Source organism: Diospyros lotus, chromosome 6, assembly GCF_014633365.1.
Source record: "Diospyros lotus cultivar Yz01 chromosome 6, ASM1463336v1, whole genome shotgun sequence".
NCBI lineage: Eukaryota > Viridiplantae > Streptophyta > Magnoliopsida > Ericales > Ebenaceae > Diospyros > Diospyros lotus.
Window position 1 is genome coordinate 7,806,023 of NC_068343.1, and position 26,631 is coordinate 7,832,653.

The 26,631-nt window shown below is 41.0% G+C and overlaps 2 protein-coding genes across 3 annotated transcripts; one reads left to right on the forward strand and one right to left on the reverse strand.

Annotated features, from left to right (window-relative positions):
• Positions 1 to 937: 937 nt before the first annotated feature.
• LOC127803668 (zeaxanthin epoxidase, chloroplastic) lies at positions 938 to 16,785 on the forward strand. 2 transcript variants are annotated; one of them, XM_052340084.1, is made up of 16 exons: positions 938 to 1,613; positions 9,444 to 9,606; positions 9,796 to 9,870; positions 11,265 to 11,365; positions 11,481 to 11,596; positions 12,309 to 12,520; positions 12,947 to 13,038; positions 13,434 to 13,548; positions 13,653 to 13,759; positions 14,360 to 14,405; positions 14,498 to 14,562; positions 14,664 to 14,750; positions 15,055 to 15,109; positions 15,209 to 15,297; positions 15,388 to 15,475; positions 16,447 to 16,785. In XM_052340084.1, exons 1-16 carry the CDS (start codon positions 1,117 to 1,119, stop codon positions 16,531 to 16,533), a joined length of 1,995 nt encoding a protein of 664 aa, XP_052196044.1. In that variant the 5' UTR covers positions 938 to 1,116; the 3' UTR covers positions 16,534 to 16,785. The 2 variants fall into 2 exon arrangements, with proteins under 2 accessions (XP_052196044.1, XP_052196045.1); XM_052340085.1 differs by having other exon boundaries at positions 942 to 1,613; positions 13,656 to 13,759.
• A 3,383-nt stretch (positions 16,786 to 20,168) lies between these two features.
• LOC127803669 (uncharacterized) lies at positions 20,169 to 22,127 on the reverse strand. Its single transcript, XM_052340086.1, has one exon. The coding sequence runs from the start codon at positions 21,817 to 21,819 to the stop codon at positions 20,617 to 20,619; it is 1,203 nt and encodes a 400-aa protein (XP_052196046.1). The 5' UTR covers positions 21,820 to 22,127; the 3' UTR covers positions 20,169 to 20,616.
• Between the last annotated feature and the right edge of the window lie 4,504 nt (positions 22,128 to 26,631).

The following is a 26,631-nucleotide window of genomic DNA, read 5'->3' on the forward strand; positions in this document are numbered from 1 at the left end:
TGACAACAATCCGAATGACTGTAATCACTTGAAAGGAAAACTGAAAGTACAACATTCTAATTAAGTCATTTATCAATGACTGTAATCACTTAAAAGGAAAACTGAAAGTACAACATTCTAATTAAGTCATTTATCAATGACTGTAATCACTTAAAAGGAAAACTGAAAGTACACTACTTTAATTGTCATTTATCTCTGCCAGCCTAATCTCAGCTCAACTTATTATCCTGTCAAACCATTTTAGACAAATGAACTCCAAACACTCAAATAATGGGTTTTTGAGTGCTATTTCTTAATCTGGTTCACATCACATCAATCTTTATCATCACCAATGTTAGCTCCCATACTTCCATTTTCAAGAGTCTTTCTTTACTAATCCAATGAATCAATGAATAATCTTTCCTTGCCAATCTCGCATTGTTCATGTTTAAAACACAAAGTTAAATTTATTACAATTCTTGATCTCCCTCTTTATCATTAAATCATCATCAATTATACCTATGTTCTGTTGAGATTATTATACAAAAATAAATAACAAGACTAGTAAAAGATTCTAAAAATTATGAATCCTGTTGTTCAATTCAAAGAATAGATGGGATAATAGATAATGCGAGTGTTAAATTAAATGCAAAGGCTAAGTATAATAAAAGTGTTTTTGAGTATTAAATGCAATGGCTGTATAAGATTAGAAACTCCATTCTACCACTATCCGGGCCGAATCGAATTGACTTGCGTTATTCAAAGATTATCCATTTGGGCGGTGACACGATAATTATAACAATTCGGTAGTGGAACTGGCCACCACAGAAAGCACCAGCAATGCCTGAAAGATATTTTGTAATTTGTTAACGGTGACTAATGAAGCTGAGCGAACGTGGAGATGACACATGGCCTTGGGAATCTCCATCAATGGTGCAGCTTCCACCATTTGAGGCTTCTTTCTTGGCCATGGATTGGCTCCTGAATCTCATCCTTCCTTGCCCCACCACCACCATAACTATCACCCCAACTCTTACTCTCTCTCTACTTTCCTTCTCCACGGGAAAAAGGTAAAGAATTCCCATTCTTCTGTTTCCTCTTCTTGACCTGAATTCCCATCGGCAAGAGCTTGAAACCATGGCTTCGGCCGTGCTTTACAGCTCAATAAACGCATCCCCAACGCTTTTCTCCAGAACCCAGTTCCCAATTCCCGTCTCCAAAGCCTTCTCACTGGAATTCTTACACACTCTGAACTGTAACTACGGTTTCAGAAGCAAAGAAACTGGGCAAGCAAAGAGGATGGTGAGGGCAAAAGTGGCGACTGAAGCGCCGGCAATTGACGGGAATCTGCTGCCGTTGGGGAAAAAGTTGAGGATTCTGGTCGCCGGAGGAGGCATCGGCGGGTTGGTTTTCGCCTTGGCGGCCAAGAGGAAGGGGTTTGAGGTGGTGGTGTTCGAGAAGGACTTGAGTGCCATAAGAGGAGAGGGACAGTACAGGGGTCCAATTCAGATACAAAGTAATGCCTTGGCTGCTTTGGAAGCTATTGATTTGGAGGTTGCCGACCAAGTTATGCAGGCTGGCTGCATCACCGGTGATCGGATTAATGGATTGGTGGACGGTGTTTCTGGTAATTGGTACGTTGGTTACTCCTTTTTTGTGTTTCAATCAATTAATAGTTCAGATATGCATGTATGTGGTGCAGTTGCTTGTATGTTTATTACAAGCATGATGCTGTTGCTAATGGTTTGGTGTGACAACAGATTTATAATTTCAAGCTGAGATGTATGGAACTGTAATGAGAATTTTGTATTTTCTTTAATGATACTTGCAAGCTTTCTTCATATGAAGGGTAATTGGGAAAGGAGAATTAGAAATGTGGCAATAGAATTTGGAATAATCGGGGTGCCCTGAGATGCACTTATTGTTTCAAACTACCTCTGAGGTTAACGCATGTTCCTTCCGGCTCAAAGGGAGGCGGTCGGACGTGACCTCACAACGGCAGGGGATGGACTCCGGGGGGTGCCTGGCACCTGCAAGCACTTCGATGCTTAAGTAAGTAAGAGAGTAAAATGGAAAAGTATCAGTAGGCTAAAGAAAAACATACCTTGGCTTTGGGGAGAGCTAGTTTATATAGAAGGAGGAGAGGACCTCCTACATGCATGCGTTGTGCGTTTGCAGGGTGATGGGATTGGATATCCGGCGCCGATAGGGCTCCCTGACAGTGGTATGGGATCCGCCATTAACGAGGATGGGGATTTGCCATTAACGAGGATGGGATCTTGAGTGAGCATAGGAGTACCTAGCATGTAGCTACAATGATGTTGTTGCAGGCTAGCGCATGACCAAAATTGGGTCAAGGTTCGGCCGAGATTGGACCGTGGGTTAAGGGCCGAGGTTGGGCCAGTACAGTCCACAGCCCCCCAAGTCAGTTGGTTGCGAAGCGAGCATCCGAGCTAGAAAAAGGGAAAATTGGGTGAATTTGTTTCTTAGCCGAGGTTTGTAGCCGAGTTGTCATTAGGACTCGACTAGGATAGATGGCCTAGCCGACATGCTGTTACGCCTGCGTGGGCGCAGGTCTTACGGGTACCTAAAGTTAGCTCGGATCCTACGATGAGGCGGCTCTCTTCATGCTCTGATACGCGGGCGCATGTGATTTCGAGATTCAAGGTGCTACGTTGGGGAGGTGGGACGTTGTAGACTGGCAATTGACAACCCCTTTTGTGGTCTTAAATGTGTGACAAATGGCGGCTTCGTAGAGGTGGATCAGTGATGGATGGCTTTCGATCATCGGATGCGTCGCTCAATGACCATTATAAAAGTCCTATTTTGCCTAGGATTTCTACTCCTTGCTTTTTTCTGTTTTCAAATTCCCGCAATCCCACAGGCTCTTGGTGTCTTCAGGGCCTATGGTCGAGATTGTGCTTCCTATTCACGTTTTCCTTCCGCCCACGACTTTGACTAGGTAACTCCTTGAATCTGGATTCCTTTCATTACCGAGGGATTGTGTCGGGGCGTTGTGGGGATTTTGTCAAGTGCGTGAGCAGTTTATCGCTTTGCTTGCTCTTTTGCTTCGCGCATATGCTTATGCTTGTGTATTCCTTCTGTAGGCAAAATAGCACCGCAATTTCCCAAGAAAGAGATTAAGGCACTTCCCAAGGGGAAGAATGAAACTACGTCGGGCTCCACGTCGGCTAACAAGGCAGCAGGGGAGGCCTTAGCCCTACCAAAGTTGGCTCCTTCTGTCGTGCGGTCCCTACCCACGGTTGTTGCTATTGAGGCCTCGATTCCCTGTCCTGGGGAGCCTGCCATTTCCGTGGAGCTGGCTCAGCACAAGAAGTGACAGAGGGGTTCTAAAGGGGAGGCCAGACCATTTGGTAGCTCGGTCCTGTCGAGCTTAAAACTTACTCGGTCTTGTTCTAGGATCCCGACTTCCGAAGCAACCTCTTCATTGATGCTCATCTACATTCGTTGTCGGAGCGAAAGAGGTTATTGGATCTTTGGCAACCTACTGCGTTCCACCAGGTCAAGCGCCAGGTACTCCATCTTGTTGCAGATTGTCGATCGCTTGTGGCAGATATCGTGGGCCAGCTCACCAAGATGAAGTAGGATTAGCGAAAAGGAAAGGAAAGTAAGGAAGGCTGTGGAGACGGCCACTGCCGAGGCAAAGAAGCGGGCCAAAGAGGCCAAATTGCTTCACTCTAAGTAGTGTCTTATAGTTGACGTTCTCTAAAGCCAGCTCGACGCTGCTAGTGCAGAGTTGATAAGGTTGAAGGCGGAGGTTGTGGTAGCCAAAGTCGAGGTGATCGAGAAGAAGATGAAGGCGAAAGTTGATATTGCAGTTGCTCGGTCCGAGGTAGCAAAGGCGAAGGCCGAGGCAAGCAAGACCAAAGAGGAGGCCGATAGGGTGCGGGTTGAGGCGGAAAGGCTAGCGAGTGAGGCTTCCTTTCGATATGTGGAGGGGTACGAAATGGCTCTTTCCCATGTTCGAGCTACTTTCCCCGAGCTGGATCTCTCGGCCTTCGAGCCTTTCAAAGAAATCAAGGACGACCATCTTGTGGATCCAGCGGAAGGGGGCCAAGTTGAGGGGGCCGATGTTTCGGGGGCAGCTGAGTTGCGACAGCCCAAGGATGAAGTGCTCGAAGATGCCGAGGTTGTTGATTTTACTCCGGCATCCTTATCTAAGACCTTCATCAAGTCATGATTCTTTGCTTTTTCCTTTTTCTTTGTGATAGTCTGCATGATAACGTAGGCCTTCCATTGTTGTAATGGACAAGTCTTGTAACTTTGCCACCTTATTTGGAAATAAATGATTTCTTTTTACGCTATTTGCAATGCTCTATTTTTGTCGTAGCTCTTGATTTTTTTGGTTTCTTTTGTGAACTTGCTACATCTGAGGGCCAGATGTCCATTAAGTAGGGGTAGGTTGGTAGGTGGGTATGGCTCTTGGCCCCCCATAGGTCAGATGCTCGCAGAGGGGGTGTCCGAGCTTGTAGATGCTTTACCGAGTTATTTGTTGAGTAGTTTTGGTGTGGGGCTCGACGCCCTATCGAGTTGTCTAGATGTAACTTTAATTTTGAATTTAGAGGGTCGCTATGACACCCTTACTTGACTGCACGTAGGCTTTGAAAATCGAGACGCTTGTCTGAGAATGTGAGACGCCGTCTTTAGGCGTGGAGGCAGCCCACTACGCTAGGTGGGGCAAGCTTGTTAGGGCTGTAATTGCGGGGTACCTGGAAGGATCGCAACGGTCACTTGCGTGATGCCTATAAATATGCACTCCTTCCGCATGTGCGTACTTCTCGTACTCGTCTCTAATTATTCATCTGTCTTGGACGGACTCTTTGGCCTTCAGATCTTCCGATCGGCTGGATAGCTTGCTAGTCCGCTTGCTGATGATCGTATTGACTTCAAACCCCACTCGTTCATATGATTGGGTAAGCAAGGAGGTTACCAAGATTGCATCCAGGTATGTTACTGATTTGTCTATGGAAGCAATGAGGAGTGTATTCTCCCTCTCTGGGACTGAGGATGGAAGAAAGGTTCATCTGCCGACCGTGCGAGAAGGAAGAGCATGTTTGCGGCTCGGTCCTGAACGCCTAGTTTGTTTACATGTACGAGACATTCTTTTCGCAACTACGCGTGTGGCTACCCCTAACCAAGTTCCAGCACTCAATTTTGCAAACGTTGAACGTTGTCCCAACACAACTACACCCAAACAGTTGGGGCTTCATCCGTGGTTTCGAGGTACTGGTTGAGTTTTTGGATTGCAAACCTAACTTGGGGGTCTTCCTTTTCTACTATCATTGGAAGGGGGCCGGGAAGGGTAGTTGGGTTTCCCTGACTGGACATCCGGGGAGGAAGCTGCCGAAGGCCTTCCACTCCTCCTATAAGAATTTCAAAGATGGCTTCTTCAAGGTGGCTTCGAAAAAGGATGAGCTCAGCTTTTTCTTGGACACGTTGGGCCAGGAGAAGTATCCCAGATGTTGGTAGCCAGAGCCAAGCTCCCTTATAGACATGGAGTACGAGGGTCTAGGCTCGAAAGGTCAAGCCTTGGCAGATGCGTTTGCGTTCTCTCCCCATCTTGAATCTACAGGGCTTATTGAGTTCAAGGGGGATCCCGAGGGCTTATCCGAGTACATGGGTAGGCTATTGTCGTCTTTCCTTTGTTTGGTTTTCATTGACCGTGGTCCATGCTGGTGTTTGTCGTTTTAGATCTGGTGGCGCCCAATTTGACGGAAGAGGAGGTGATGGGGCGAATGATAGAGAAGAGTGCCATGCCACCCTCTGGGGCAGTGGTTGGCAAGAAGAAGGTTGCTACTACGAAATTGAAGGGCTTTGTCCTTGTCCAACTGATTTCCACGGTTGTTGCTATCGAAGTTGTCCCTTCTCCTCCATCCAATGCAATGGCAGAGGTCGAGGAGGCTCCTTTGCAACAGAAGAGGCATCGAGTTGCCAACGAATTGGGGCCTTCCACGGTTTCCGTTGTTGAAGCTATCCCTTCTCCTCCATTCAATGCAATGGTAGAGGTCGAGGACGCTCCTCTACAACGGAAGAGGCGTTGAGTTGCTGACTTACCGGGGCCTTCAAGCTCAGATCAGGCTACCGATGTGCCGGGTCCTTCGATCTCCGGCCAGGCCGAGGATGAACCAGTGCCCTCGCATTTGAAGCGTTCGAGGCCAAGCTGTGGGGTTGTGATGATGTCGAGAATGATCCCCGAAGCCTCTGGAGCCATGACTTCCGGCCGGGAAGGTTTATCATGAATCATCTCTTTCTGGATATAGATCAGGAGAGGCATGCTTCCTTAGGGTACCTCGGGCTGTTCCGGTGGGTACAAATACAGCTTCTTCGTGTTGCCAATGCTACCCAGTCACTGGCGATCGAGGCAAAGCTGCCAGAGGACGACGTTGCGGAAGCCAAGAGAAAACTGGGGGCAATGAGGCAGAAGGCTAAGTGTTATGTCATTTGTACTAGATTAGGACTTTATTTCAAATGGGTATTTTGTATGCTTGCATTTGTATGTTTTTCTGTTTTAAGTTAGTATGAGAATTCTTCTAGAAAGGCAGTTGACCAGGTTTGGTAGTTCCGGTCATGCAGTTAGTCAGTTGTAAACTCACGTCCCTATGGCCTATAAATAGGGATCATGGGGGTAGGCAAGAGAAAGCTTCATTTCAAGAGATTTTCTGTTACTATCTTGTGGGTTGGGATCGTTTGAGTGACTGAGAGTAAGGCTGGGGATAAGTTTGTAATCTCGGGGAATCCAGTTAGCTTTCAGGCTATATGGGCTGAGTGAGTATTTGGTTTTTCTCTGTAATCATCCTAAGAATTGTTTCTAGATAGTGGATTGGAAAGAGGCTACATCAGTCTGGATGTAGGTCCCATATTTTGGGGTTGAACTAGGATAAATTGCTTTGTTCTTTACTATTTTTCTTTTATTCTTGTTATTCTCTATATCGTTTGTATTCTTGGAGGTGTTGAGTGATTTCTATGAGTTATTGGGTTGAGAGAGTCTAGAGGGATTGATGTGTTCTTACTCTTAACACTAAGGAAGCCTGGGAGACCACGCAGGAGCGGGTCGATGAGCGACTGACGGCTGAGACAGTGGAGCTGCATGCCCGAGCCGCGAAGGCTGAGGATTTGGCCATGAGGCGGGAGTTTAAACTCTCAAAGGTGTCCGCGGAGAGAGATACGACCTAGAAGGCCATAGAAGAGCTGAAGGAGAGGGTTGGGACGCTGGAGGCTAAACAAGATACCGCCCTTCGCGAAGTTGCTCGTCTGGAAGTCGTGTTAGGGGGCTTGAAGAACGAGGCCCTTGAGTAGTATCTTGACGGTTTTGACACAACTCTGGTGCAAGTTTAGTTGCTTTATCCCAGGTGGATCTTTCCAACTGTGGCTCCTTCAAGAAGATCGTGGATGGCAAGCTTGTGGACTCGGATATCGAGGGCCCAACCGATAAGGGCAAGGCCTTGGAGGGGGTGCAGGAGGTGGGAGGTTAGCCGGGGGAGACTAGCGAGCAGCTTGGTGAAGCCCCGATCCCTAATCAACTTGACCGACCTGCCGTCGGCTTTTAACATAGCTTTTGCCTCTTTTTGTTTGGTTTCTTCTTTTGTTGTGTTGTGTTGTGTAAATGATGTAGACACTTTACTTTAGTATCAAATAAATGAGATATTTTCGGGTATGCTTTGGCTCTTGCATCCATTTTCGTTTTCTTATGCTTTCCGTGTGGCTGTCTCTTCAAGCCTTGTCTTGCAAGGCAGGGAGAGAGAGAAAAACTGTTGTGGACCTAAGGTCCCCTTGCCAGGGTGGGCCTAAGTAACTCAAGGTCCGCCGATGTCTGTTTGATACAAGGCATAGTTTGAGGTGGGACCAAGGCAGTCTGAGCGAAATTGGGATAGACCTGAGGTCCGCCCGCCGAGGTAGACTCGGGCGCTTGGGGGCATACTGAGGTCGGCGAGCCAACGGTCAACATTTGGGTATTATGTTTGGGATGCACGCGCGGCGTGGGGCCCAAAGCGGGTACCTTTGAAGGTGAAGCGATGTTTTCAAGTGTGGGGTGTGCCACTTCCCTAGGAGGCGCATTCACGAAGGTGAGGGGGCGTTTTCCCACGCGAGGTGCACCACTTCCCTAGGGCATGTTTGTCAGGAATTAATTGCTCAAGTACGTGGCGGCTCTTCGTTTGCCAGATGCAGGGCATTAATGCTGGGACGCATGGTGAGATCGTGTTAGTGGTGAGATCGTGTTAGGGGCGATGGTGGACGGCCTTGGGCCGTTGGATGCTCCTTATTATGTCTATAAAAGGCAAGCATTCCATGTTGTTTCTGCACACCATACGATCGCTCTTGGTCACCTTCTGTTTTGTGAGAAGCCCTAAGGTTTGAGGGATGAGGATGTGGATTTGAGTCGAGGCCCTACCGGGCCATGGAAGCACCTCTGGCAGTGATGTTGTGGGGGAAGTTGGTTTACCCATGGCCGAGGCTAAGCGTGTTTGGGCGACAACCATGTTAGGATGGGTGATTTTGGGCGAAAGCGGTAGTACCCAGCATACGGCTGCAATGATGTTGTTGTGGGCTAGCGCAGGACCAGAACTGGGTTAAGGTTGGGCCGGGATCAGGCTGTGGGCTAAGGGCCGAGATTGGATAGTGGGCCGAGGGCCGAGGTTGGGCCGGTATGGTCCAGCGTATTTATATCTATCCATTAAGGCACAGGTTCTGCAGGTGCAGACTGTATAGCAATTAGTAATTTCCAAATACTTCAGTGGTTTCTAAGAGCTCAGATGAGAAAATAGCATCTCCTAGTGGAACTTCAGTGGTTATGGGTATACAATTTCACAGAATTCTCAAGATTTCCAAGCTCCTGGTTTGTAAGAGATATATTCTTCTAAATCTTTTTATGGAAAGTTCCTGACTGCATTCATGTACCAAACAGAAAAGGTTCCTGCAATAAATAATGTTAATGTTATAGTCATAATGATAGAGAATTCATAATAGTTGATTAATGAATGTGACACTGGCTGTCGGACTACCTAACACAGCTGTCCTCCTTTATCTGGACTTGAAACCATTTGTCAATAGGAGGAACAAATTCAGCACTAGAAGTGTTTTGAGGGGATTATTCAATCCACAGCAGAGATTTTGTTGTTGTTATAATCACAAGGATAGAGAGGCAGCCTATAAGTTTTTGCGGTTTAATATTAATGAAAGCAGTATGCTTTTGACTTGTGAGCAGCTTCTATTATCCAATGTAAATTCTAATGAATATTCAACATATTGTTCTCAATCCTATTATCCTCTGATGCAATTTAAGAAAGTGTTCCCCTCTTAGGAAATTCCTTCATACTAAAGAAAAGGGAACAGAATTCCTTTGCACCAAAAAGTTATCATTATTATTTCTTGCTGATGAGCCTTTTTTAGGTGAAAGTGTTTTATCTAAGCACCTTTCAATATAACGATGCCTAGTTGGTTATCAGGTACATCAAGTTTGACACATTCACGCCTGCAGCGGAACGGGGGTTACCTGTCACGAGAGTTATTAGTCGCATGACCTTGCAACAAATCCTAGCTCATGCTGTGGGGGAAGATGTGATTATGAATGGGAGTAATGTTGTTAATTTTGAGGATAATGGTGATAAGGTAACCTGAGCCAGAATTCTTGTATACTTATTATCTCTGTATGCGCCTCTATATTGACTTCAAAGGTTGAGGACTCCTATTGACATCTTGACCTAGGGACTGCAACATATGATGAAAGGATCTTCTTCTTTTGTGCTGACTCACTAATAAATTTTTTACCATACTGTGAATTGACATTTGTCCATGTAGGTCACTGTTTTTCTTGAGAATGGACAGCGGTATGAAGGTGATCTTTTAGTTGGTGCAGATGGAATATGGTCAAAGGTGAAATATCATGCTCCTGATAGACTTCTCTTATAGAAAATTTTTCATTTATAAACTTTGCTATCATGAAATTGTTGTCAGTACGTCAAATTACTAGTTCACAACTTGTCTATAAATAAAAGTAATTCATGCAAGTAAAAAGGATGTGAAAAGGGGATGAAAGACAAAGTACTAAGACTAGAAAGTAGGAGAGGCAAAGCACGCCTCAATATTATGGATGTTGGATTACTGTGTATTTATGAAGTGAATCCCTTAGGTGGAATCACATGATATAATCGACTATAGTAATCAATTTTCCTAAGAGATGGTTTCCATAAGGATAAGTATAATCCTAAACCAAACTGGTTTGGAAAATCACTCTTCCCTTTAGCACCTATTTCTAATAAAGAGTGAAATATGACTCCCTTGCCAATTCAAATTGCCTTTTGGCACTGAAATGATCCATTTAGCTGATGTACCAAGCGAACCTCTGTCTTAATTTCCCAAGCCACAGACCTTAAAATTTTCAATTATCTGATCCGAGGTGTTCACTGTCTCAAGCCTTGCTATGCCTATCTTCACCTCTGTTATCCCTAAGTGTTAGTCTTGCCTTAAGGGTTATTCCGTAAGAATAAAGATAATCCTAAACCAAATTGGTTTGGATTATCAATGGATGTACTCATCCCTTGGCTCCTATTCCTAATAGAACTAAAATATGACTCCCTTTCCAAGTCAAATAGGCTCTTGGCACTAACTATCCATTTAGGCAAGGTACCATGGTGAACCTTTCTCTTAACCTCCAAGCTGCAAACCCCTAAAAATTTTTATTATCCTATCCTGAGGTGTTCAATTCCTTACAGCCTTGCCATTATGCTTATCTTCACATCTATTATCCCTAGATACGCTGTTTGACTACCTAACATACTAAAAAATTGGTCAGGTGCCCTAGTAACCCAGGCCACATTTTGAACAACTTCCTGACCCATGTTCTATTATTTGTGATTCAAATATGAGTCTCAATATGTGGCTAACACTGGCCATTTCTAACCTTACCACATGATTAGTACATATCTAGGCAATTGGGTGCCGAAGATGCATATTACATTGATTTTGGGGTAGTTTTGACGATAATCATCTTCAGTAGAAACTATCTCATGGCAAAAATTGTTCTGACCTTATTGTAAGTGGGTCTCCTAGTGTATTAAATTTTGTGTTATTTTTTATTTTCCCTGAAAGTTTGTATAAGACACCTTGTTTAAATTTCCACAAAAAGTAAATTTTGAAGGGATATGCCAAAAACTGGATGATTGCTAGTATTATGTTATTCCTTCGGTGAAGAGTCTACTCATCGGGAAAATGTTTAGGATTTTCTAATTATTATGAAAATTACATAATATTCATTTTCTTTTGGACAGGTGAGAAGAAATTTGTTTGGACCCAAGGAAGCTGCATATTCAGGCTACACTTGTTACACTGGTATTGCAGATTTTGTACCTGCTGATATTGAGTCTGTTGGGTATGCCATGCTCCTTAGTTCGTGCATTATGGGTTTACTTTTTTTTATCTACTTGGACTTTTTATTCTGTAACTTACTTCTCAAGAGTGAGGTTCATTGAATTTTCTTTTTGAAGGTACCGTGTATTTTTAGGACACAAACAATACTTTGTTTCTTCAGATGTTGGTGCTGGAAAGATGCAGTGGTATGCATTTCACAAGGAACCACCTGGTGGTGTAGATGGTTCCACTGGTATATATTCTTCAGATGCTTTTGGTTTTACTGTAGGACCATGACTTTGATGGAACTACTTTCAGATAACTTTGCAGTCATAAATGTTTTGATAGTATTTGACTTGTTAAACCTTTGCAATACCTGGGGAATAATATACACATATCCACATGCATATGTAGAAATATAGTAAACAGTTTCTTCACCATTTGAAATTATAATACTATTTGACAGCTACAAAAGTATACATAAGGCTTGTGATTGTTGTTGTTGTACTAAACATGAAGAACAGCTTCAGTTGAAGGAAAATGGAAGATGCATGAAATTAATGAAATGAAAGATCTTTTAGCATAAATATCACAGTGAGCGGTGCAGATAATTGCAGGTGCAGTTGGTAGCTGTTTTTTAACCATATACCCATGAACAATTGATCCCTTGTGGCTCACATTGTTTGCTGAACTTGCCTCCTGGTTCTACTATGCCTTAGTTCTTACATGCTTTTTCGAAAACTAGTATTGAGCTTTTTTCTTATATCCAATAATTGTTTTTACTGGTAATATTTTTCTCCAGTACTGTTTCCATTTCATGGATTCTAAAAATATGAAATTTTAACAGAAGATTGGTCATTAAGAATAACTGGCAAGAGGAAAATTTTCATGCAAGTACTGTCTAATAGTAAGGATAAGGATGGTGATGATGACTGGGGATGTTTCTCTATTTTATTTATTGGCAGGAAAAAGGCAAAGATTGCTGAAGATATTTGAGGGTTGGTGTGACAATGTGATAGATTTGTTGCTTGCCACGGATGAAGATGCAATTCTTCGACGGGACATCTACGATCGTGCACCGACTTTTACTTGGGGAAAGGGTCGTGTAACATTACTTGGGGACTCTGTCCATGCGATGCAGCCCAATTTGGGCCAAGGTGGATGCATGGCCATTGAGGTATAACTTCTTTTGCTATATCTTGATTCCATACGACCAAGAGGTATTACAAGCTATAGGTTATTATTTGATTTATACTTTGCTATATTCCTTTACTTGGATTTGATGCCATTGATTACTATTTCTTCCACTTACTAAAGTTGGAAATGTTTATGCTAGCATTTTTCTTATGTTATTCTTGGTTGAAATGTCATTAATATAGTTTTGGACTTGAACTCCTCTTGCTTTTAATAAAAATTATTGTCTAAGAAGTAAATGAACATTACAATTTCTATCTCCCCACCCCCTGGGAAAAAAAAATAGAAATCAATATATTTCCATAACTCATTTCTGGTAGAGACTAGAAGGCAGATGATGGACATTATGAAACAAATCACCTCAAGATAGAAGCACACTCTTTGCTGAACTAGTTTGTTCTAATTTCAGGATAGTCATCAGCTAGCTCTGGAACTTGATAAAGCTTGGGAACAGAGCATTGAATCAGGAAGTCCCGTTGATATTGTTTCTTCTTTGAGGAGGTAATGCAATTTTCCTTGTCAAGGAATCTAAATGTTGAGGGTGATACTGCATATTCAGGCATTCTCTAAGAAGCCTTAGCAATAACTGAAGTTTGAGAAAATGTATCCACTTAGAATGCCAATTACACGTGTGAAGAGGTGGTTGTACCATTATGAGTCTTGTTATGAGATTGTATGACAAAAAGGGCTACATATCTCAGTAAATAGCTCAAACATTTAATCTAATACCAGTGCCATTCCAAAATTTCCATCTTATAATATTACAGATCACTTTAAACAAATTAATGTGCATCTGTTTCTGTATTTTAGCTGATTTGTAGCTTCATTAGATCAAATATGGAAACATTTTCTTCTATGTTTCAAGTATTTTTTTTTTCCTGCCCAATTTTCTGCAGCTATGAGAAAGCTAGAATACTGCGAGTAGCTGTTATCCATGGACTGGCTCGAATGGCCGCAATCATGGCTACAACTTATAAGGCATACTTGGGTGTAGGGCTTGGTCCATTATCGGTAGGGATTTAAAGTAGATGCATGCAGTTTTCTAATTAAAACAAATTTTAGATCTTTATGGCGTTCTTCACACATTTCATTAAGAGTATATTCTGCCTGTCTAGCAGTTTTTGACCAAGTTCAGGATTCCACATCCAGGAAGAGTTGGAGGCAGAGTTTTTATTGACATTGCAATGCCTTTGATGTTGAGTTGGGTCCTCGGCGGTAATGGGTTAGATCAGATAAACCTTTTCCATATCAGTTGTCCTTAATAAAAACTTTCATACTTCCATCCTGCTTTTCTTTTTATCAATCACTAAAACTGCTAAAAGGGATCATTCTAAGTAGTAAATATGGAAAATAATGTACTGATTAGAAGCTATTTTATTTTCACTCGCATTTTATTTTCTATTTTAAAGTACTGATCAGAAACTAGTTTATTTCACTTACATTTTGTTTTATTTTTTTCTTTATTTTTTTTCTTTATAGTATTGCTCCTCTGATCACCCGAAAGGCTTGTGCCCTTGCATTTCAAACTTTAATTTTATGTTATCAAGTTTTTTTTCTCATTATTTCTTTTCCTCTTGGAAGTTCTTAAGTATCAACATATTCATGGAACAGCTGACTGAGGCATTGCATGTTTTTCCCTGTTTTAAAGGATCTACTGAATAGCTCAGAAACACTCGTTCCTCATTTAGATCAACTAATTTTGCAATTGATGATGCATCTAGTTTGAACTGAGGAGAAAAGGGAATTGCATTAAGTAATGTAAGCATAGAAATCATGTAATTTTGTTTCAAGTTGAAAAGACAAACTCTTTTGCGTTTTGCAGCACAAAGCTTGAAGGCAGATCATTATGTTGCAGACTATCTGACAAAGTATGTTGCTCAAAACACTTAGAATTCTGTACACATTAGCTCTTTGATTGTTAGATGTTTGTTCTAATGCTTATGGCCAATAATTAATGAAGGCTAATGATCAATTGAGGAAATGGTTTGAAGATGATGACGCTCTTGAACGTGCTGCCAGTGGAGAGTATGTGTAAAAATCCCAAATCTGGAAAATATTTCTTTAGGATATTACATTGCCATGTACACGTGCTTTATCATGGTGCTTCTTGCCTTTCTGTTGTGCAGGTGGTGTCTACTTCCATGTGCGAATGCAAATGGTGTTTTGAAGCCTATTTTCTTAAGTAGGGATGAGAAACAACCTTGCATAATTGGGTAAGGCTTTATGCCTCTCGGCTATCTAAATTACTTGGGAGCAAATGGTAGTTTTAACTGACTTGGAGTTTCCAGTAATTGCCAGGGATATAATACGAAATTTTGTTTGAAAAGATCTTAGTGTGATTCATTTGGTTATCTGTCTCACCAAAAATAGCTATAGTAACAACAATAATACTAAAATACAAAAATTTCTCTATATCTATTAAAGTGGGCACATATCTATCCCTGCATCATGTTCCGTACAACCCCCTTATAATTCAGAAAAAATAAAAATAAAAATGTTGTATTATTGTGATTGCAGGAGTGTGTCGCATACAGATTTTCCTGGAATATCAATAGCCCTACCCTCACCTCAGGTGATCTGCAAAGTTGTCTTGCTTTTCTCTTTCATTTTTATTGCTGTAATTTCATACTTTTCCATGTGATCACAAGTCCTGAGGCCTTTCATATGTCAGGTCTCCAAAGCCCATGCTCGGATAAGCTGCAAGGATGGTGCCTTTTTCCTGACAGATTTGCGGAGTGAACAAGGCACCTGGATCACGGAGTAAGTTGTAGTATAACTCCGTTTTCATTTTCTCCGAAATCTACTTATGAAGCATTATCAAGAATTTTCACTTATTCTCTGCTTCTGTAGCAATGAAGGAAGGCGTTACCGGGTGCCTCCCAACTTCCCTGCTCGTCTCCGTCCATCAGACATTGTTGAGTTTGGTTCTGATAGAAAGGTGATAATTTCTTTTAATTGCCATGTGAATATTAACTTAAGATCGCTTGAAGCATTCTTTGAGTATTCACATGTTGCCTCGAATGATTCTTAGGAACCATGACATACTAACTTGATATATGGCCGTTATTATGGCCATTAGCATTTTAAGATTCCCTCCTTCTAGAAAACGACCTTTTGTTCTATTGATCTGACTATTTTGGCAACCGGCTCGTCCACGAAATACAATTGGTTTTACTTGTGTACACGGGTGGATCTGGGGAGGGCTGGCACGGGCAGCCTGTGCCAGCCTCAGCCCCTGCGTAAATATATATGCAGAATTTTATTGTGTATAGCTTTGAATTCTATTGTATATAGCTATATACATGTGCCTGCTATATACATGCACCATGGAAGAGGTATTTTATTGTATATAGCTATATTGAATAAAACTCGGTGTATAAACATGTGCCAGCCTCAGTCGCTGGATCCGCCCCTGCTTGTGTATTACTAGTGTGTGCGTCAATAGCACAATTAGTGTTGTGTTTGTGTGAATTCTAGACCAACTCCAACTTTTAACCCAATCAAATTCAGAGGAGAAATAAGATTTCTGTACTCCGATCCAATTCACAGGAGGATTAGGGCACCCTTACAGCTTCTATATCTAAGTTGTTTAGTTTCTCTTGGAAAGATGTAGAAGGTAGAGAGTGTGAGCCCAGCTAGTGCTTTTAGGGCATGGGTATATAGGCCTAGAACCGTGAGATCTTCTTCATTGTTCCATTACACACTTATTTCTGACACAACGAAAAATTTGTCATTTTGATCTTCCCTGTGAAATACAAAATATTTTTCTGTTTGGTTCAATTCATAACAAGTGGTATGAGAGTTCAATGAAACTTATGTTTCCATTCTCAACAATTAGCTTGTACATATATTACGAACATGTGCGTGCTTCTATAAACTTGTGGGTTCAAAGATTTCAAATATGTGCAGGTAGCGTTTCGGGTAAAGCTAATAAAGGATCCACAACAGATTGCGGAGAAGAAGGGAACCAGTGAAATGTTGCTGGTTGTGTCATAATAAGCCTACACTTATATGGACCTTTATTAATTCAATTGGCAGACGAAGAATTGTATAGAATTCATTCTGGGCAGCCAGACATTGCCATTCAATACACACAAAATACAGTTTGTTTAAAACATGTAAATACAACTTCAAGATAGCGATCAAAAGCTGTATCCCTAGCCCAGATATTCAATTTGCTTCTTTTTGTTTCTGAAACAAGAATGGACGAACATTCACGTCGTACTAATGGCTTCAGGGCTTCAGGCTTCTGGCGTTAGCAAGTGTCTACTTGAGTTAATTTTGGTCGAATCGATTGATGGATGGAGTAATAAGGACCTTATTTTCATTCAAACCAAATGCTGCTTATTGTTCCTAAAATGTGGTGTTTGGCGGCAATAATTGAGGCATTGACAAACAAAAACATCAGATGGTCCTACAGATGCTTGCAATAATACAAAAAGCTAATGTTAGGGGGCATCGGGTGACAATAGTGGAGGAGACCAGTGTGTTAATGTCAAAGGTGTGGTCACCATCCAAGTGAAGTGAGCCAGCAGTCACGCTCATATCCATACCCAAAGTGTTCAAAATTTCAAAATCCAAGTTGGGTGGGTGTGTCCCTTGGCTTGACAATTGCCAACACTCCCAGACCACCTCTCTAATCAAAGCCATAAAAGTCCTCCGCCCACCTCAACATGTACAAAGACAATTGTCTCCTAGACTCACACCTACTCTTGTTACCCTAAATTAGGAAGTGTTATTGATGTGGATGATTAGTCAAGAACGACAAAAGACGTGGTGGATTCATCACCTAAATGTGTGGTCAGTGGCTCCTTACACACCATCAACTTCGTAATTTTGTTCATGTAGAGAGGTATGAGCAAAATTGTAGCTCAACACCATTTTGGCTTAGTAGTAGGGTGCACAATATCTTACAAAAAGTTATGAATTATGTCAGCAATCAATGAAAATAATTGATATGACAAATATAAAAGAGTAAAATCACTTATTTTTAAAGAGACACATAACATATTTTATTGTTTATATATTTTTTAAGTTTTTTTTTTCTTCTAATTTATAACCTTTTTTTAAGTTGATCCTAATTGAAAGACAATCTCAAATACTCAAAATAATGTTTTATTATGATTGTAGAATTTTAAAAGATAACTGAAATTAACTAACGAATGTAAATTTATTAATTAGTTTATCTCTCAACAATCTATCATAAATTTCTAAACACCATTTAAATTTCGTTATAACAACTTCTACTGTCCAAACTCATATTGTCATATATATATATTACAAAAACAAATATATTTTAGAATTTTGAATCTTGAATGGGAACCGAAGGACCCTCGTAGGAGAGCCTTATAAGTCTTCATTAGTCACGGTGTCCAAAAAACCAGAGACAACACAACTGAGAGAAGAGCTTAGCTCCATACCTCCTCAATAAATTCACCCGCAGGGGGTCCAGCCAACGGCCACAGGCCACGTGGGTTTGCCATTTGCAATATGGCAATTTTCTCATCTCTGCACGTGCCGGGCGCGACTGTTCCCGTGCACGTGAGAGCGTAGCGGTCGCACATGAAGGGAGTAATTGCCGTCGCACGTGACCGCCCAACGGTCGGCTTCACTTCTTCAGGTGCTTCAAGAGTGACCGTTGATTTGGGCGGCATCTATAAACTATTGGCTTGGCTTGGCAGGCTCTCCGAGTACTCTAGGATCCCATATCCCATCCCGTTTCTCCTTTTTTGTTTTCCAGTTTTTGTTCCCATTTGGGTGTTTTTTTTCTAATCTTGAATCGGTCTCAGTAAATCAGTCAGCCATTAAAAAGCATTCAAAGCCAAAGAGAAAACAGAAGCCCCGGCCGCGTTTAGTTAATCATGAAAGTTATGAGCCATGAAAGCAGTAAAAAACGAGATTTTGTGGCTAATTATGACTATTAGGACTGGCTACTGTTTAGGCGAATGAAATGATTAAAAAGCGAGCTTGTCATGCAGGCTTTGGCTTTGGCTTCCGGCCGAAGCTTATATGTATATAGTACGATATATATTTTCCATCAAAATTTGCAAGCATCGACGAAGTTGTGGATTCATGATGAAAGAAATTATAAGCGGCTTGCGTTTGGATGCTTGGTGGTGGTGGCCCCCGGCCGGCTGACAAGCTTGACGCCTTCTCTCTCTCTCTCTCTCTCTCTCTCTCTCTCTCTCTCCCTGTATGGATCTTTTGGCATGCTCTTCTTATCTAGACATCTGGCCGTTGTGGTGGCCATTTTATTATTATGAGATGGGCCAACTGTGGGTGAGTTCACAGCAGTAGTAGTGAAACGAGAGAGAGAGGGGGGGAATTCATTGACTAGCAAACTAGGCCAATACTGTCTTGTCAGTGCTAATTAATTAGTTAGCGGGAGATTAATTACGTAAAAGAAATGGGGCTTTCCCGGATTGGAAGAGAGGAAAGTGAAACAGTAATAAGCAATAAATATAAATGATGTGTTTGAAGTGTGGGGCTAATATCATTGGGTTCGCATTCAAAGTTTTAGGACCCGATGTGATGAGAAGCATTTTTTCGCTTCTTCACCTCCCTGACTACTACTACTACTGCTGCTGCTGCACTCCATAAATAAACTTACTTAAAGAGGAAGAATGAAAAAGGGTAAAGGGGAAAGGAATTTACATAGAAGATTGGCGTACGTTGCTATTACAATATGCCTACGTGAGTGTGTGAAACCGTTGAAAGCTCATTCTTATATATCTTCGCTACAACTATCTATTTCCATCCTTGATCTAAAATATTTAATTTGTATTGATAATGGAAGTTTTTTGGTAACATGCCATGTGAACTTTTACACTCGAATGGGGAATAGTCCAATTATACAACAGTGTCTTTTTCTTGTCTAATTTTGTGAAATATCAACCTTAATTTCTCAATAAGATATTGAGGGAATCGAAATAAAGGTCAGGAAAAAAAGTTACATGTACATTAATCCTTTGCGAAATTTATTGGCAAAAATGAGGCAATGTACATAACCTGCCCTTGCAATGCATTTAATTAATAGGAGAAATGTCAAATTGAATTTACAGTACTGCCCCAGATCGTAGTAGTATGATAATTCAAAAAATCACTTTCACACCAAAGAAACAGAGAACCTCGTTGTTTTGTCCCTCAAAAGCCGAACGCTGAGACGGTTTCGGTGTCAGGTTCCCCCCCCCCACCCCCTGGGCAGCTGCAAGCAAGCAAGCAAGAGCCTCTCCTCCTCCTCCTCCTCCTCCTCTCCTCTCCTCCTTTTCCAAATTCCAATGACAAATTTCATCCGACATCTATCTATCTATCTCTCTGCAATTTGTTTATCAAAAGAAGAGTTTTTTTCTCAGACATTTTCCATCACTTACTATTCTCGTGCAACGTATTATCACTCTCGCCAGATTTTCTCGGGAAAAAAAGGAGCAAAGAACACCCCCGCTTGTGAAATGACTTTCTCACCCACCCACCCACCAACCAAACCGCGCCTCGCTTCACCCGAGTGGAGTGGGCATGGAAAAAAACGACGCCGTTCTTGGGGCACTGTCTGTCGCTTCCCCCGAAAGGTTTTTATTTAGCGTTTTTGATTCGATCCAAAGCCCAGGGCTCGAACGTGGGACCCAATAACGTCCTTCTATTGGAAATAAAATGTTGCACACGTGCGCTGCTGAATAGAAATTTGTGCCACTTCATCAAAAACGATATTCTCTGAAAAAAGCTCAATAAAAACACACAAAATTTCATAATAAATATGAGCTGTATGTACATTGATAATATGCCCCTCCAACCAATTAAAAAAAAAAAAAAAAACACGACATATTAAAAAAAAAAAAAAACTTTTATTTATTTCAACTATGAATAAATATATTATATTATAGCAATCATGTAATTTTTTAACTCTTTAATTAATCTTTCTTTATACAACTTTCATAGTACAGCAGCAACCCGTTTTCCTTTTCTTTTTTTTTTCCCTTCTAATATTGCCCAAAAGCAAACCCCAGGCCTCGAAAATTGGAAAAAAAGAAAAAGGGAAAGAAAATTTGAAAGAATCTCGATGTTTGCCGGTTGCCGGTTAGATCATCATGATGACCGGGAAACCGACTCAGCCAGTTTTCCGATGCGCTGAACCAGCTCTGGCGAGAGCTTCTTGGCCGGCTTCCTCTCCTTCTCCCTTCGGAAATCAAACCCCAAGGCCTCCGAGACCTCTTCGGAGCTCCACCCGGCCTTCCGGAGAGAATCCGAGAACCGATCCGCTTTCAGGAGCAGAGCGTCCAGGACCGCTTGATTGTCCAACAGAACCATCTCACCTTCGAAGAACCCCGAAGCCGACACGTGTACGATCTCCGTGACGTCCGATTCGTCCCACCCGCCTTCTCTCAACACTGACCCGATCTGCTCTATGTACTCCTCGACCCATTTCGGCATTTCAGACCTGGGCATCTCGAAGTACCTCTCCGGCGACGAGGATGAAGACGAGGATGAGTTAGAGTTCCTCCGACGCCGATCCACCGCGGCGTCGCTCCAAAACTCCACCCATCTAGGGGTTCTACCCCCGGCAGAGGCGTCGAGGCTTCTCCGAGAAAAATTGGACGAGGACCCGGCAGATTTCTCGCTAACCGAACGCTGCTTCGAGAGAACCTGGGGGTCCGAGCTCTGGAACAAAGACGACTCCCTGTCGAAGAAATCGGACAGATCGAAACCACAGCAGAAAATTCTGTTCTCGTCCACGAAGAATATAGGGTTTCCGGCCAAGGAAGGATTGCAAGGAATGTAGCAATGGTTGAAGATGGGAATCAAAAGGGGGGCTCGCTTGATGGCGTTTCTAGCGATTTTGAGCGCCTTTTCCGGGTCGGATGGTCTCGGGCCCCAAGCCCTGGACCAGAGAGCGTTGCGCGCGATGTGGAACGAGATGGCAGCGATTGGCAGCTCGATGGAAGCGCGGAGGTGGAGCCGAGCGGAGCCGGAAGACCGCCAGTCGGGGAACCCTGGGCCGACAGGCAAGCCGGCGGAGAGTACGGCCCTGAGATCGGGAGGGAATGCGAATCCGAACTCTGCTTCGGCTAGCGCGAACTCAGCGTCAGACAAGCCGGACTGGACCTGGATTCCGGAGCTTTTCAGGTGGGTGATAACTTTGCCTGCGAGAGTAGCGAATGAAAGCAGCCCGTTCCGGACAGGGAGCGGCGTCGACGGTGGCTGAACGGCGGCGGCTCGGGCCGACAGACGGCGGAGGCCGGCTACGTGGGCCGGGTTCAGACCGGTCATTCTCCGGTCGACGTCGACCATGTTGTCACCGTACGCACCCCTCGATAAAAACCACCGCTTTAGCTTGGAATCGATCGACTTTACCGGCAATTAGCAGCCGGGAAACGCCCTTTGTCTCCCTGCTGTTTGCTGCTTTTACACCCAGACAATGTATAGAACTACTAAAAGTGATATATATATATATATATATATAGAGAGAGAGAGAGAGAGAGAGAGAGAAGGCGCAGCAAGAACGAGAGAGAGAGAGAGAGAGAAGGCGCAGCAAGAACGAAGAGAGAGAGAGAGAGAGAGAGAGTGAGGAATGGCGATGACGGTGGGAAGCAAAAATAGGAGCGAGACTTTGGGACGAAGAGGAACGTTGGCAATTTATAGCAGGAAGTGGGGCGCGGGGCCCACCTGGAGTTCTTTGTCGATTTCCATTATTGTCCCCGCAATCGCAATTTATTTTTAAAGATACAATATCCTGGAAGTAATAATAAATATATTAATTGACGATTTTGCCACCAAACCACTGAACTGGACGGGGGGCTGTAGTAGGCGGGCAGAAAGCGGGTTGGTGCAGAGTAGGGAGTGCACTTTTGTGGAAATTGGCATCATTTGTCTCTCCCCATCTGGACCCACCCACCTTCTTTCTTTTTTATGCTAAAATTTATTTTCAAAATCATAAATAAAAAAAAATTCAATCCAAATAGCTTCTTTTTTTTTTTTTTCTTTTATAATAAAGACACAAAAATCTCTTGAATCTCTCTGTTTGATCACTTAACCAAAATTTCATTGGTGCAAGAGAATTTAGAAAAATATTGTTGGGACATTCAGGGATTAGTTTTAATTTATTATTATTATTATTATTGATGAATACTAAGTTGGGATTCTGTCCAATGAGTTTGTAAATCTAAAATTGTTAATATTTGAATAATTTTATGTTATAAAAAGTGTGATTTAAGTAAAAGATAAATAATAATATATATGGCAGCCACCCACCAAGGAAGGAATTCCATGTTTTGTATTGTCTTAGCGAAGTGCAGCAACATCTCAATCTAAGCGTCAACATTTTTTGCCAAAATAAACAAAAATCCAAGCTTGAAGAGCAGCCTCAAACACAAACACGCTGCTAAATTGTTCATTTTAATGTCAAAAGTCTTTTCTTTGTCGAGTGATTTGAAATTTATTCTATTTAATTATTAATAATCCAGATAAAAACAAAACAAGACTTATAAATTACGTTTGAGATGAGATTAATATGCTGCTTCTACAATTAATGTAGAATTTGTTTACAAACTGTAGTATATATCCAATAAAAAAAAATGATATTTTGTGGGGTAATATAATTTAGTATATATGTGCGTTTTAATTTTAATTTGTGTGTTTAATTTCCCACAAATTAAGTGATAATGTTCTCAATTTGCCTCCAAAACAAGCACATTATTAACTCTTCTTTAATTAGTGACAGAAGATGAAAGATTGGAATGCAGGATTAACAGTACTTATTGCAAGTGCAGAAACCAAGGGAACCACATGATTATGTTGGGTAAATTGTTGTGGAATGCCAACAACAGCGCCTTCTTTGGAGGGTCTTAATTTCCCTCTCTCTTTCCATATTAATAAAAAAGGCTGCAGTGATTTTTATGAAACAACTAATCATTAGCAACAACTGTGCAATCTACTTGAAGATTATCACACTGGTGAATCCTTAATAATACAAAACAATTCATTCATTTATCAATACTTTTACAGTTGGTTTCCATCCATCTCTTAAATATTAATTTTATCCCACTCTCTCCAATTAACAGAACAGTTTACTTTATGAAAATTCCAGTTTCTAAATCTCTCTCTCTCTCTCTCTCTCTCTCTCTAGCTCAACTGATCATTTATGAAATGCAGATGGGGGATGGGGAAGGAGAAGACGACCATTATGAAAAGCTGCCCATCTTTACCTAATGAAAAGGGCTTTAAGGATTATTTGTAACTTTCTCAACTATACATTATTTAATTAGGATCTTCACCAAGTGCGGATCTTTGTTGAGGCTATATATGCATGATGCAGTTGGGGGGAAGTAGCGGCACCGCCAACTCAACTTAACTGCATGTGATGAAGAAAAAGAGATATCGTACAACATTTAAATTTTCCAACGTTCACATGTTCGATCCATCTACTACATATTCACAATAATAACACAGTGGCCGGCCGCTGTAGTCAAATTATATATAATTAAGTTTCTAATTGAAACTATATATATATATATATATTATAGAAATCGAATAAAATATAAACATATATACAACTACAAGTTGTGTGTGTGGCCAAGGCCATCCAACATGGCCGATCATCAGGAGTAACGGTAAACTCATTCAAACGAAGCACGTGAGGGAGCAACTAGTGTTGTATATATAGTTTTATTCATCTTTCTTCAGTTCACTAGCAAGTTTCGTTTGAATAGGAAGGAAAGGAAGGATTTGAAGTTTGAATAGGGGGTTCGTTTGACTTTGATGAAATGAAAGAAGAGCTAGCGTGCATGTGGGAGGTGGCCTAGAAATTCGTTCTTAATTTTTTGGTTAAATTAATAAGAAGATAAAAATAATAATATAATAGTAGAATGATAGGGAAGGGTTCTAGCTATCTATTTGGAGAGGCCAGGGGAGAGTTGGATGGAGCGTCACAATCATTTGGGTGGGGCTAGATTTGATTGGTCAACCCATTTGATTGATGGGTTAAAACTACTGTGTTGTGTAATGAATTAGAGGAAGCTTCAAAGTGTATTCTCTATTTATTAAGTTGCATCTTTGATCTTTCTAGCTTTCTTAATTATTTCGTCCTCTGGAAGAAAAAGAATATATATATATATATAGGAAATACTAAACAGAAATACATTTATGTATACATAAACATAATTAATTATCACATTGTAATAATTAATTAAAAGGATGGATAATCAATACTAAAAAAAAATCCAAATTAATTAATTAGAAAAATCTATGGCAAACCTAATTAATTAAAGGCTTAATAAAACTTCATATATATATATATATATATCTTGAGTGAGATAACTGACCCCATCAATTAGCTAGAAGTGTGATTTATGGCATCATTGTTGTAACCATTTTGGTGCAAACTTTTTGGTAGAATATCAACTGCCGTATGAAAAGACCACCGCGACATACGTACATTTGCAGCATCTTCATAAGAAAATCTATATATTATATATCTCTTTGTCATATTAACTAATAAACAATCTGCTGCATGATTAATTAATTAATGTAGGAAGCAACACTTGGGATGTGAAAGATGAAGGAAAGGTCAACAGTGCTGTCGAAATGTGAAACCTCTGGGACACCTTCCATGGAGGCGATTAATTGGATCATCCCCATTGTCTTTGCCCTAGCTATAGCTACGAATTATATATATGAGCAAGCCCTGGATTTAATTAGCAGGCACAAATTATGGAATAATTTTGTCACAAGATTAGATGATTTGTACCACTATGAGGTGGTGCCTGGACCAATCCAATAACATTTTTAATTTGTACAACTTATTTTTTTACACAAAAAAAAATCATTAAAAAAACACTCATTTTTACCTACAATCGTCAATTAATTTGACAAGTGTTTTTCTCTTTTTTTACGGAATTAATAAGTCATATCATTTTTTGTATAAAATTTAAATTAAATGAGTGTATGTATATATATGCACACATAATATACGTATTGATCAAGGTTTAGTTACATAGATACAACGGAAGATCTAGTGGGAGACCCTAATAAAAAAAATTTAGGGGCAAAATGATTCATCTAATGAATACACATTGGCCAAATTACAATGTCCATAAGGGATAAAGTCCAACAATTAAAGATAAATCATAAAGGACAAAAAGAAAGAGAGCCACAAAAGACCCAAAAAACCCGTCCAAAAAAAGAGTCTTCAAGAGATCCTTCCAACAAGCTTATGATGAAATAGAGGTTCAGGTGACCTAACAAGGTCTCCTAGAGACTCTCTACAAGAGATTCTCATAATGGGAAAAGCATAAATATATAACTTCAAAATTTATTCAAAAATTATGTAACAAATAAGAATAAACTAAATCTAAATCAATTCAATAGTTATCACAAATCCCTCAAACTCTTCTACAAATAGATTAACCTCTATTCTTTAAATGAAAGTCACTTTTATCTAAAAAATAGTTTTGTTAATAATTCTGAATACAAAAGTTTGATTTAAGTATTAAATCAAACTCTTTTATTATATTCAAATAACAACAATATATATATATATATGTATGTATATATATGGGGTAGTCCGGCTGGGTAGGCCATGAAAATCAACCATTCGATAAACGTAGTAGGCAACGTTGCTGGCTTGTCTTGCTCAAGCCTACATGCATGTTCCCTTAAACCCTCATTAGTCAACCCATCAAATCTTTTCCCATTCTCACTTTGCTTCTTCCGTATTAGAATCCCATGAACAAGATGTCGAATGCTTGCCTGATCTGCAAGCTTTCATCATAAATTCTTGTGGCTAATTCCCTGACCTGAAAGCTTTCATCATAAATTCTTGTGGGTTCCTTCTCAAGGAATTAGTCAGTTTGTACGCATAGAGGATATCTCCGGCCGCTAATTGACAGATTTGCAGTTGCTAATACGTCGTCGTCGCACCCATCAATATGTGACGGGAAATGGCGGGATTCTAATGCAATCAGACTTGTTGATTACATATATTAATTATTGAAATGCAAGCTTATGGGAGATATCTATAATGTTCTTTGACTTAATGGCCTTAGTAGTTTTTAGTTGAACAGAGAGAGATATCTTTGTCCCTCCTTAATTAAAGATATAATTATT